Here is a 13533-nt window from a genome sequence, read left to right as displayed (position 1 = left end):
GTGTGCGTGTGCGAGTGTGCGTGCTTGTGTGTGGCTGTGTGTGTTAGTGTGTATTGCTGTTTGTGTGCGTGTGTGCGTGCATGCTTGTGTGTGTGTTAATGTGTGTGTGTGTGTGTGTGTGTGTGTGTGTGTGTGTGTGTGTGTGTGTGTGTGTGTGTGTGTGTGTGTGTGTGTGTGTGTGTGTGTGTGTGTGTGTGTGTGTGTGTGTGTGGTTGACGACATGGAATACGCCGCTCCGGTGGTACGCAGAATGTCTGTCTGTTTTGTCTGTCTGGACGGCCTGACAGAGAACACAGCAGAAAGCGAATAAAAACATTCAAAGCTGCATACATGTATATTTCATTCACCTGAACAAACAATACACGTGTGCTAAAAAGTAAAGCAACCGTACATTCCGTTCATTAGATTGATACACTTGTTCCAAAAAGGCCAGCAACCCTGAGAAAACATCTGAAATGCAATGTTTAAACATTGGTCAAAATTGAACTGCTAGAACAACATTATTTAGTTTTTATTTTGGTTTTATATTGTGTGTAATAAGCATAGCGTGTTGTTTAGCCCCAAGTGTTTTTATGTTGGTTTTATATTGTGTGTAATAAGCATAGCGTGTTGTTTAGCCTCAAGTGTTTTTATGTTGGTTTTATATTGTGTGTAATAAGCATAGCGTGTTGTTTAGCCCCGAGTGTTTTTATGTTGGTTTTATATTGTGTGTAATAAGCATAGCGTGTTGTTTAGCCCCGAGTGTTTTTATGTTGGTTTTATATTGTGTGTAATAAGCATAGCGTGTTGTTTAGCCCCGAGTGTTTTTATGTTGGTTTTATATTGTGTGTAATAAGCATAGCGTGTTGTTTAGCCGCAAGTGTTTTTTGTTTTGTTTTTTGCATTTATATCAAAAGTTGTAAAAGAAACAATTGAAGACTTGAATTGAGACTGTCTTCTGAGATTTGTTAAAATCTCTTTGCAGAGCAAAATAACGTACAATTCTTGTTACATTTGGTCTTATCTTTTCTTATCTAACATTTAGTCTTATCTTATCTTATCTTATCTTATCTTATCTTATCTTATCTTATCTTATCTTATCTTATCTTATCTTATCATTCCCGTTCTTAGCTTTGCCCACGACACTTGTTGTTACATTTAGTCTTATCTTATCTTATCTTATCATTCCCGTTCTTAGCTTTGCCCACGACACTTGTTGTTACATTTAGTCTTATCTTATCTTATCTTATCATTCCCGTTCTTAGCTTTGCCTACGACACTTGTTGTTACATTTAGTCTTATCTTATCTTATCTTATCATTCCCGTTCTTAGCTTTGCCCACGACACTTGTTGTTACATTTAGTCTTATCTTATCTTATCTTATCATTCCCGTTCTTAGCTTTGCCCACGACAATTGTTGCACGTGCTGACCGCATGCGGACATCATCTCAGACACGCTTTGGATACATACTTATGATAAAACACAGTATTGAAAAACAGATCATTGGAGTATTGTTACACACAAAAATGGTCGTTGTTGTTTTTTAGTGCAATAGTAAATGTGATGTATTTTATTCCTGTAACCGCCCGACACTGCATAGCAATGTTCCTTGTTTGTATCAGGACAGAACAAATGTTGAGTCTTGTTTGTATAAGGACAGAACAAATGTTGAGTCTTGTTTGTATCAGGACAGAACACATGTTGAGTCTTGTTTGTATCAGGACAGAACACATGTTGAGTCTTGTTTGTATCAGGACAGAACAAATGTTGAGTCTTGTTTGTATCAGGACAGAACAATGTTGAGTCTTGTTTGTATAAGGACAGAACACATGTTGAGTCTTGTTTGTATCAGGACAGAACAAATGTTGAGTCTTGTTTGTATAAGGACAGAGACAATGTTGAGTCTTGTTTGTATCAGGACAGAACACATGTTGAGTCTTGTGTGTATCAGGACAGAACAAATGTTGAGTCTTGTTTGTATCAGGACAGAGACAATGTTGAGTCTTGTTTGTATCAGGACAGAACACATGTTGAGTCTTGTTTGTATCAGGACAGAACAAATGTTGAGTCTTGTTTGTATCAGGACAGAACAAATGTTGAGTCTTGTTTGTATAAGGACAGAGACAATGTTGAGTCTTGTTTGTATAAGGACAGAACAAATGTTGAGTCTTGTGTGTATCAGGACAGAACAAATGTTGAGTCTTGTTTGTATCAGGACAGAGACAATGTTGAGTCTTGTTTGTATCAGGACAGAACAAATGTTGAGTCTTGTTTGTATCAGGACAGAACAAATGTTGAGTCTTGTTTGTATAAGGACAGAACAAATGTTGAGTCTTGTTTGTATAAGGACAGAACAAATGTTGAGTCTTGTTTGTATAAGGACAGAACAAATGTTGAGTCTTGTTTGTATCAGGACAGAACAAATGTTGAGTCTTGTGTGTATCAGGACAGAACAAATGTTGAGTCTTGTTTGTATCAGGACAGAACAAATGTTGAGTCTTGTTTGTATCAGGACAGAACAAATGTTGAGTCTTGTTTGTATCAGGACAGAACAAATGTTGAGTCTTGTTTGTATCAGGACAGAGACAATGTTGAGTCTTGTGTGTATCAGGACAGAACAAATGTTGAGTCTTGTTTGTATCAGGACAGAACAAATGTTGAGTCTTGTTTGTATCAGGACAGAGACAATGTTGAGTCTTGTTTGTATCAGGACAGAACAAATGTTGAGTCTTGTTTGTATCAGGACAGAACAAATGTTGAGTCTTGTTTGTATCAGGACAGAACAAATGTTGAGTCTTGTTTGTATCAGGACAGAGACAATGTTGAGTCTTGTGTGTATCAGGACAGAACAAATGTTGAGTCTTGTTTGTATCAGGACAGAGACAATGTTGAGTCTTGTTTGTATCAGGACAGAACAAATGTTGAGTCTTGTTTGTATCAGGACAGAACAAATGTTGAGTCTTGTTTGTATAAGGACAGAGACAATGTTGAGTCTTGTTTGTATAAGGACAGAGACAATGTTGAGTCTTGTTTGTATAAGGACAGAACAAATGTTGAGTCTTGTTTGTATAAGGACAGAACAAATGTTGAGTCTTGTTTGTATAAGGACAGAACACATGTTGAGTCTTGTTTGTATAAGGACAGAACACATGTTGAGTCTTGTTTGTATCAGGACAGAACAAATGTTGAGTCTTGTTTGTATCAGGACAGAACAAATGTTGAGTCTTGTTTGTATAAGGACAGAACACATGTTGAGTCTTGTTTGTATCAGGACAGAACACATGTTGAGTCTTGTTTGTATAAGGACAGAACAAATGTTGAGTCTTGTTTGTATCAGGACAGAACAAATGTTGAGTCTTGTTTGTATCAGGACAGAACACATGTTGAGTCTTGTTTGTATAAGGACAGAGACAATGTTGAGTCTTGTTTGTATCAGGACAGAACAAATGTTGAGTCTTGTTTGTATCAGGACAGAACACATGTTGAGTCTTGTTTGTATAAGGACAGAAACAATGTTGAGTCTTGTTTGTATAAGGACAGAACAAATGTTGAGTCTTGTTTGTATCAGGACAGAACAAATGTTGAGTCTTGTTTGTATAAGGACAGAACACATGTTGAGTCTTGTTTGTATCAGGACAGAACAAATGTTGAGTCTTGTTTGTATCAGGACAGAACAAATGTTGAGTCTTGTTTGTATCAGGACAGAACAAATGTTGAGTCTTGTTTGTATAAGGACAGAACACATGTTGAGTCTTGTTTGTATCAGGACAGAACAAATGTTGAGTCTTGTTTGTATCAGGACAGAACAAATGTTGAGTCTTGTTTGTATCAGGACAGAACAAATGTTGAGTCTTGTTTGTATCAGGACAGAACAAATGTTGAGTCTTGTTTGTATCAGGACAGAACACATGTTGAGTCTTGTTTGTATAAGGACAGAACAATGTTGAGTCTTGTTTGTATCAGGACAGAACACATGTTGAGTCTTGTTTGTATCAGGACAGAACACATGTTGAGTCTTGTGTGTATAAGGACAGAACACATGTTGAGTCTTGTTTGTATCAGGACAGAACAAATGTTGAGTCTTGTTTGTATCAGGACAGAACAAATGTTGAGTCTTGTTTGTATCAGGACAGAACAAATGTTGAGTCTTGTGTGTATCAGGACAGAACAAATGTTGAGTCTTGTTTGGGCTTCATGGTGGTCTTGAGTTTAGTTCCTTTAGCATTTCACAAAATTGAACACGACGCCGTTTTTATCAAGGAAATAATTGGGCACGACTGTTCTTGAAGCCAGACGCCATATTGCACGTGACTCTAAGTCTGTGATGACAGGCTCCAGGTTGTCGCGGTACTCCTGCACATGCTCCAGGAACTCTTCTCGCATCACGATGCACACCAGGCCTCCTAGAACGATTAAACGTGTACGATACCGACTCATGCTCGTCACACGTAAAAATAACGACATTAACCCAGCAATTTTTTTTTAAACATATGATACAACACATGCTCGTCACAATTAAAAATAAACGACATTAACCCTGCAAACACTTTTAACAAATATAATGATACCTACACGTGCACGTCACAATTAACAATAACGACATTAATGCTGCAACAATTAAAAATATATGATACCGAGACATGCACGACACAAGTAAAAATCACGACATTAACCCTGCAACATTAATCTAATACAGCGGAACCCCCCATTTACGACCCCCCCCCACACACACACACACACACACCCCCCACCCCCCCCCCCCTCACCTTAAGTCTTCCTCCCTTTTAAGACCCTGTTTTTTTAGACCTTCTATTCATAGCCTGTGTAAATTAGATCAATAGGATAGGCTTTACAGCAGTGTTGTTGTTGTGCTTTGGTTTTTGTTGTTGTGTGTTTGTTTGTTTGGTTGGTTGGTTGGTTGGTTGGTTGGCTGGATTATGGTTGGTTATTTGGTTGACTTGTGTCTTTTAATCACCTGGTTTGACCACCCTGGCCAGTTGGTACAGACCGGAACATGGCACGTGTCCCTCCATCATACCCCCTGACAACACCGCGCAGTCATACGTGTCTGAAACACAGAGACCCGGATCAGACAAGCAGTCACTGAAACCGATCGTCAGACGCGACATCCTTTGCTAATAGACATAGACAACTTTATTATCTCAAGACGAGAAACTCGGGTGTAGTGTATCACAGCATGTCAACATACAGCATGACACGTAATTGAACATATATAACACAGTCATACTCCTGTCATGCACAGCATTATTTAAACCGCATATAGTCGCATTTTATAGTCAGTCAACTCATAATGATTAAGATTAGGATGATAATGTCAAAACAAATCTCTCTCTCTCTCTCTCTTTCTCTCTCTCTCTCTCTCTCTCTCTCTCTCTCTCTCTCTCTCTCTCTCTCTCTCTCTCTCTCTCTCTCTCTCTCTCTCTCTCTCTCTCTCTCTCTCTCTCTCACTCACTCAGTTTTGAGTTAAGAGTTCTCTCCCCCCCCTTCCCCCCGCTTCCATCCTCTCTTGCTCCATTCTCAGTCACATTACGTCACACGCGGACGCGCGGGTTATAGTAGGAAACACGCACTTCTTAATGAAATAGGATACCGATACGTGCACAGCCTGGTGGTAACCTTATGAGTAGAACAACATGAGAAGTGGCACAACTTGTACGTGACGCTATTTTGTTCTTTTATGACGTATTTTTCGAACTTTGACGCCAGACATAACACGGAAAATGGTGGTGGTGAGGGGGGAGGGGGAGGGGGGGAGAGGGGCAGAGGGTTCAGAATAGACGTTTTGATTTGTTCAATCGGTGTCGTATCTCATTAATGCATGGACACTGTAGCCTGCAAGCCCTCCAGTACTCTTCTTCTTCTTCTTCTTCTTCTTCTTCTTCTTCTTCTTCTTCTTCTTCTTCTTCTTCTTCTTCTTCTTCTTCGTTCATGGGCTGAAACTCCCACGTTCACTTATGTTTTTGCACGAGTGGATTTTTACGTGTATGACCGTTTTGACCCCGCCATTATGGCAGCATACGCCGATTTCGGGGGAAGTATGCTGGGTATTTTCGAGTTTCTATAACCAACAGATATACCACATACCAACAATCAAAAGGGAGACTACTGAGTGTCACCGTGTCATATACTCACTGTCTTCTATAGGGAGCGGTTTGTCGTTGAGGTAGCAGCAGAACTCTTTCCTGTAGATGTTCTTGGCACGAGCCTTTTCTAGCAAGCTGGAGCAGGGGTCAAGGCCATCCATTTGCTTGAAACCTCGTTTCTGCAGCTGTTTGCGAGAAGAACAACAAACGTTGAAACTCTTTGCACAGTTATGTAGGTCAACAGACAGACAGACAGGCAGGCAGGCAGGCAGGCAGGCAGGCAAAGAAATTAACATATTTCAATGTACAGCCAATGACAGAAAATTAAATATCTGTGATGACTGCAATCGACTCCCACCGGTATTTGCCTTTGACGGTAATTCATTTGTTAATCAACATTGTGTATACAATTGATCTTACAAAATCAAACACCCACAAACAGTTTCATGGTTGGTTGGTTTTTTGTCCTAGCACTATACCATACCTCTTGTCCGATAAATATGTTGCGTTTCAAAGGCAAGCACTATACCATACCTCTTGTCCGACAAAGATGCTGCGTTTTAAAGGCTAGCACTATACCATACCTCTTGTCCGATAAATATGTTGCGTTTTAAAGGCTAGCACTATACCATACCTCTTGTCCGACAAAGATGTTGCGTTTTAAAGGCTAGCACTATACCATACCTCTTGTCCGATAAATATGTTGCGTTTCAAAGGAAGGCACTATACCATACCTCTTGTCCGATAAATATGTTGCGTTTCAAAGGAAGGCACTATACCATACCTCTTGTCCGATAAATATGTTGCGTTTTAAAGGCTAGCACTATACCATACCTCTTGTCCGACGAAGCCAGTGCCGCAAGCCACGTCGAGAATGAGCACCTTGTCTCTGTGTGTCCGGTAGAACGCGGCCACAGACTCTGCAGCGATGACCGGCCCTCTGAACTTGTCCGGTCCGGCATCCTGCAGAGAGAGATGCGTATGAGATGCGGACATTATACGTTATTTTGTATTTTTGACCAGAATATGACATTTTACACAGATAGAGACAGTGAGTGTTCCCCCGAGACCGCGCTTAAATAACATGTATGTATCGATCGATTATGGTTAACATTCCTTTTAGTTTTTACCATTGAACGCACTCCAACATGCACTATTTTGTAGTCTCGGCTGGCCGCCTCAATGTGTAGTTTTGTCGGACTCTGACGTCACATGGCTCAAAGAAGGGAAATTCAATGTTTAATCAACTACATTAATTTGTATACCTGTTGAGACGCTACGTCAAAATATCATTAATGCTCTCAGGAAGTGTCAAACTATGTATGTAATGCTAGAGAGATAGACGGGCGCAGTGGCCCAGTGGATAAGCCATCGGCCTCCTGATCGGTTGAGTGTTCGAATCCCGGCTGCGCCAGGTGGGTTAAGGGTGGAGATTATTCCAATCTCCCCAGTTAACTTATGTGAACAACTGCTTGTGTCGTACACGCAAGCACAAGACCAAGTGCGCACAGAAAAGATCCTGTAATCCATGTCAGAGTTCGAAGGGTTAGAGTTAGAAACACGAAAATACCCAGCATGCCTCCCCCGGAATCGGCGTATGGCTGGCTGATCGGCGGGATAAAAACGGTTATACACGTAAAACTCCACTCGTGCAAAACCATGAGTGAACGTGAGAGTTTCAGCCCATGAACAAAGAAGAAGAAGAAGCAGAAATGCTAGAAACTCAGGATCATTCAAGGTTTGCACTAGTAAATTACTTATCCTGAAAACAGATTTTCCACAGTTCCCTATTCTAGTTTTAGTTTGATCGGCTTGTGAGGAAGGTTCAAAGGGCACACGTATGACCGCGCGTCGACTGAAGCAATGGTCGATGACTACTTGTGAGATGATATACTTTTTGTTTTTCTTCTTCTTGATTCTCTTTTGTGGAGTTCTTTTTGTACATGATTGTATAGACTTTACATTACATTACATCACATAGACAAGGGGACAATAACAACACGCAGGGGGTGGGGGTAGGGGGGGTGCTCATGGCTTGGTGGTCGCAGTATCAAAAATATGTAAAGGAAAAAGAACCTAAGAGTTACATCAAAACATGCATATATATATAAACAAGCGCCAATCCTTGTAAAATGTATCTAGTGTATTATTTATAGCTGCGTTGTACTTTTCCCAAATGATAATATACTTATGCTACAGCTAGTTTTGTCAAGAAAGTGCATGCTGCTGATAGTACTGTACCTGTTCGTACGTAGCGCTCCAGTTGTGATACGCGTCCGTAGATTCCTTGGTCGAAATCCCGTGGCGACCCACGTTGTAAACGGCGCGGTAAGACGAGACTTGTTCACCATTGTGTGTCTCGGCAAACCTCTTGACCTCTTTCTCAAGCTCGGACATGTTTCCGTTTTCAGTTCAGTCTGAAACTGACAACGACAACGAGCAAACACACAGGGATCAACAAATGTCAATATTTATGATGCAGTACGGCGAAATACTGCCAGGGCTCCCCAAAGTGCGCGTCCCTGCGTCCTATACGCACTAGAAGCCGAAAACACGTCCTAGACATTTCTGGAGGGGGTCCCGGGACGCACTGAACTTTAACAGAGCGGGTCCTGGGACGTACTTCATTTCCTTTATCGTGCGTACCGTAGATACTTGTTCAGACTGCAATCGTCAGCTATTGTACAAAGTACACTATGCGTGAACACGATATTTTATATGTACACCGGCAATCGTCAGCTATTGTACAATTTTATATGTACACCGGGAATTGTCAGCTATTGTACAAAGTACACTGTGCGTGAACACGATATTTTATATGTACACCGACAATCGTCAGCTATTGTACAAACAGCTATTGTGAACACGTCCCGGGACCCTCTAGCCAACCAGCCAACCTGCAAGTCAAACAGCCAGACAACCAGACCAAAGATTGGACATAAAAATGAACAGACGCCAAACACTACACGCTTTTACCTTTCCTGCTGTATGTATGCCTCTTGCTCGGTGCACTGGCGCGGCTCCTCTCGCTGTCGGCTTATAAATTAATTAAACACTATAATTTCATAAGCACGCCCTTGCGAAAGATTGCGTGTGTATGCGTGCGTGTGTGTGTGTGTGTGTGTGTGTGTGTGTGTGTGGGTGTGTGTGTGTGTGTGTGTGTGTGTGTGTGTGTGTGTGTGCGTGTGTGTGTGTGTGTGTGTGTGTGTGTGTGTGTGTGTGTGTGTTTCTGTGTGTGCGCCCGCGTATATATGCCAGTGTGTGTGTGTGTTTGTGTGTGTGTGTGTGTGTGTGTGTTTTCTTTGTGTACTGTTATTCCTTGATATACTCTTGTTAGAAAAAAAGGAGTGACAAGTTTGAAGTGTACAAAACCACGGTTTATATTGTGCTTTGCCAAAATGACAGGACCGCAGTGGACACCCCCCCCCCCCCCCCTGTTTACGACATCCCCCCCCCCCCTGTTTACGACATCCCCCCACCCTGTTTACGACATCCCCCCCCCCTGTTTACGACATCCCCCACCCTGTTTACGACATCCCCCACCCTGTTTACGACATCCCCCCCTCTGTTTACGACATCCCCCCCTCTGTTTACGACATCCCCCCCTCTGTTTACGACATCCCCCCCTCTGTTTACGACATCCCCCCTCTGTTTACGACATCCCCCACCCTGTTTACGACATCCTCCCACCCTGTTCACGACATCGCCCACCCTGTTTACGACATCCCCCCACCCTGTTTACGACATCCCCCACCCTGTTTACGACATCCCCCACCCTGTTTACGACATCCCCCCCCCACCCTGTTTACGACATCCCCCCCACCCTGTTTACGACATCTCCCACCCTGTTTACGACATCCCCCCACCCTGTTTACGACATCCCCCCCACCTTGTTTACGACATCCCCCCACCCTGTTTACGACATCCCCCCACCTTGTTTTCGACATCCCTCCCCCTCCAGAATGTTAACGACACCCCCCCACCCTGTTTACGACATCCCCTTCACCCTGTTTACGACATCCCCCTCCCTGTTTACGACATCCCCCACCCTGTTTACAACACACACCCCCCTCCCCCATCCTGTTTACGACATCCCCCCACCCTGTTTACGACACACCCCCCCCACCCTGTTTACGACATCCCCCTCCTGTTCAATCAATCAATCAATATGAGGCTTATATCGCGCTTATTCCGTGGGTACAGTTCTAAGCGCAGGGATTTTTTTATTTTGTTTATTTTGTTTATAATGCAATTTATATCGCGCACATATTCAAGACGCAGGGATTTATTAATGCCGTGTGAGATGGAATTTTTTTACACAATACATCACGCATTTACATCGGCCAGCAGATCGCAGCCATTTCGGCTCATATCCTACTTTTCACGGTCTATTATTCCAAGTCACACGGATATTTTGGTGGACATTTTTATCTATGCCAATACAATTTTGCCAGGACAGACCCTTTTGTCAATCATGGGATCTTTAACGTGCACACCCCAATGTAGTGTACATTGTTAACGACATCCACTCACCCTGTTTACGACATTCCCCACCCCCCCCCTCCCCACCCTGTTTAAGACATCCAACCCCCCTCCGCTGACCAGATGCACACACAGCAATCCAAATGTCCAAAGATTACCCGGAGGCTTCATGCCGTTAGCGTCGGTAGTGCCAAGAGGTCCCGCGGTCAAGTGCCGCTTAAACTGTTCCCTGTTCCACTCCAAAAATGTTGATCTGAATCGTGTACACGGGAAGTACTGTCTTTGAGAACTTTGTGGTCATTTCTTTTTATCCTTTGATTTCCGGCAATGCTGTTTTGGGGGGGTATTTTTTTGGGTGTGTATGGTTTTTTTTTCCTCAGTTGCATGCAGGCTGCTTCAACCCCGAATCGTTTTGCCTTTTTTGTTTGGGGGGGGGGGGGGGGGGGGGGTAAGGTGGGGAGCATCCTTCTTTATTTGTCTTTTTCAATCATATCAAATAATCAAAAATATTTCTTAACCTCAATTCCAAATCGAACATCGGCGTACCATACAGATATTTACCAATACAATATTATAAATCATTGTTTTTCTAATTTCTAGCGGTCGAGGTGAACAATGACTGTCGAGATCTGTGTAAAATGTCATATTTTGGTCAAACACGCAAATAACATTTATTTATCGATCGAATTCCTTTCAGGTACTTATGACTTTGTTGTTGTTTTGACGATTGAACGAGCACACACACACATGCATGCAATCCACATGTATGCAATCAAACACATAAGCTTCATATTTGGGCGTTTCAGGTTGACCGAAACTTCAAAGGAACTACAAAACACACGTCATGTACTCACTTTGTTGTTGTTTTGACATTGAACAGCACACACACATGCAATCAAACACATGACGTTTGTTTTTTTGGAGTTCCTTTGAAGTTTCGGTCAACCTGAAAAGCCAAATTATAAAGTTTTGTCGGCCTCTGACGTCACATGACTCAAAGAAGGGAAATCCAATCTCCAATCGATACATATCACGTTACTAAACTGTAGCTCAGTGTTTCAGTGTGACGTGGAAGTGTTAAAATATCTGCTGTATCAGGCAAGCCGATTTGGTTTCAGTTTCACCTGAACGACTGCGAGAGGCGAGCGCAAACCGATGTGTTGTTCAGAAATGGTGTTTCCTTTGATATTTTAGTAGACATTTAACTTCAAATGCAACCTTTCTTAGCCGTAGAGTTGGTAACAGAACCTTTATGCGCGAGAAACGCCACATACGACAGAGTAACCCTGAAATGCCTTCACTTTTGTAGCCCTGTCTGTCAGTTGTTGTCGTAGCCTAGTGGTTTGTGCTCCAGCTTGAAGGTCAGCTGACTCGGGTTCGACACCCTTCCTGGTTACAGTTTTTTGGCTCACGTAAGTGTAGCCTATGCGATGATAAACTTTGTCTGTCTGTGCGTGCGTGCGTGCGTGCGTGCGTGTGTGTGTGATAGAAACTTTAACATTTCCGAGTCTATGGATAAAGCTCGCATAAGAAGATTACGTCTCGGTCAAAGTGTTTGACGTGTGTGATAGAAACCATTTGAAGACGTCACATTATGACGTAAGAGGGTTAGACGTCACGCAAAGGAATTACTGAAAGTCTCGGTCATTGTTATTGTGAGCGGGCCGAGACTAATTGGCAGATCCAGGGTCTCGCTTTCTTGCACAGTTTCACCTTGCTTACTGTGTGTGTGTGTGTATGTGTGACGGAGTGATTGAGTTTGTGTTACTGTTTGTCGATTTCTTACGTGAGCCTTGAAGGCTTCGCCTCTTGTTTTTCTTGTTTGCTTTATTTTTGTCATCTATTTTGTGTCCTTAACTCCACCCTTCAATCTTTTCAACCCTGATGCATTCTGTTTATTTTTTTATTTTATTTTTTTTAAACCATTTCCCCCAAAGCGGTTTAGCTCGGTGGTATCTTATGATGAAAACGCGATTACACAAAGCTCACATGTGCACGGTCTGCAAACTAAACGACGTGGGCTCACCGTATTAGCCAATAACAAGCACACATAATATTAAACCGCAGCGCACAGCGTAAACATTAGTGCAACTTGAAGAAATCAATATAGTTACCAGAAACAAAACCGTGCTTCGCACCGAACAGTTCGACAATGACTGACCTACTGATCGAACCGCACCTCTCGCTTGTGACAGTCGCTCATGATACAACCATTATTTTGCCGAGTCTGAAATTGATCTTCATAAAACTGTGTAAGTGTAACAAAAGAAAAAACTAATTTCTTTCATATTGCCTGAATAATAACTTTATTAACTGATAATCAAGGTGGCATCGCCGAATGACTGCAAGTGCAACGCGGTCGAAGTGGCACGCGGTGTTCCTCCGGAAAAGGCCGAAGCGGCTGTGACGTCAGTCGTTCAGTAGGGCGTTTAGGAATCGCAAATTCGCTGCCTCGAAACAACAATAAAACACTTAATAATCAACACACACACATGACAAAATTTGGGGAGGGGTGGGGTGGGTGGTGGGTGGGGTGGTATTATGCTTGAACCCGTCACTTGATTAAGAGTTATTTCTACATATGTTGACTGTTAGAAAGTGATAACAGACATGTCGAGAAAAAGGTATCAACGTGAGCCGTTTTCGAGAATCTTTTGAACATAAGTGAACATTCCTATGACAGGTTTTAACACTTTTCCGGATTATTGCATAACATGTGAACACTCTACAACTTTCCTCACAGTACGTCTATAGTGTGCTGGCAACATATTCTGAGAGTTTCATAGCAATCCACCAAGTAATGGCTGAAATACATCGCTTGTTGTCATATTACCCCTCAAAATTGACGAAACAAACTCCTGTATTCTAACTTGGTGTGTGGTGCCGAAGGAAAACCCTGACTTCAAACCTCCGCTGCCTTGCGGCCATACCTGCTCACAGGAAAGACTTCGGGAGTAAAACCCTTAG

At 42.4% G+C, this 13533-nt stretch overlaps 1 protein-coding gene across 1 annotated transcript; it reads right to left on the bottom strand.

Moving 5' to 3' along the window:
• Window positions 1-4067: 4067 nt before the first annotated feature.
• Window positions 4068-9133, bottom strand: LOC138954605 (methyltransferase-like protein 27). Its single transcript, XM_070326408.1, has 6 exons — window positions 9061-9133; window positions 8326-8507; window positions 6919-7047; window positions 6134-6269; window positions 4956-5048; window positions 4068-4383 (listed from the first exon to the last, which is right to left on the bottom strand). Exons 2-6 carry the CDS (start codon window positions 8479-8481, stop codon window positions 4199-4201), a joined length of 699 nt encoding a protein of 232 aa, XP_070182509.1. The 5' UTR covers window positions 8482-8507; window positions 9061-9133; the 3' UTR covers window positions 4068-4198.
• Window positions 9134-13533: the final 4400 nt, after the last annotated feature.

This window comes from Littorina saxatilis, unplaced genomic scaffold (assembly GCF_037325665.1).
Source record: "Littorina saxatilis isolate snail1 unplaced genomic scaffold, US_GU_Lsax_2.0 scaffold_463, whole genome shotgun sequence".
Lineage (NCBI taxonomy): Eukaryota > Metazoa > Mollusca > Gastropoda > Littorinimorpha > Littorinidae > Littorina > Littorina saxatilis.
This window is presented reverse-complemented; position numbering and strand designations above follow the sequence as displayed.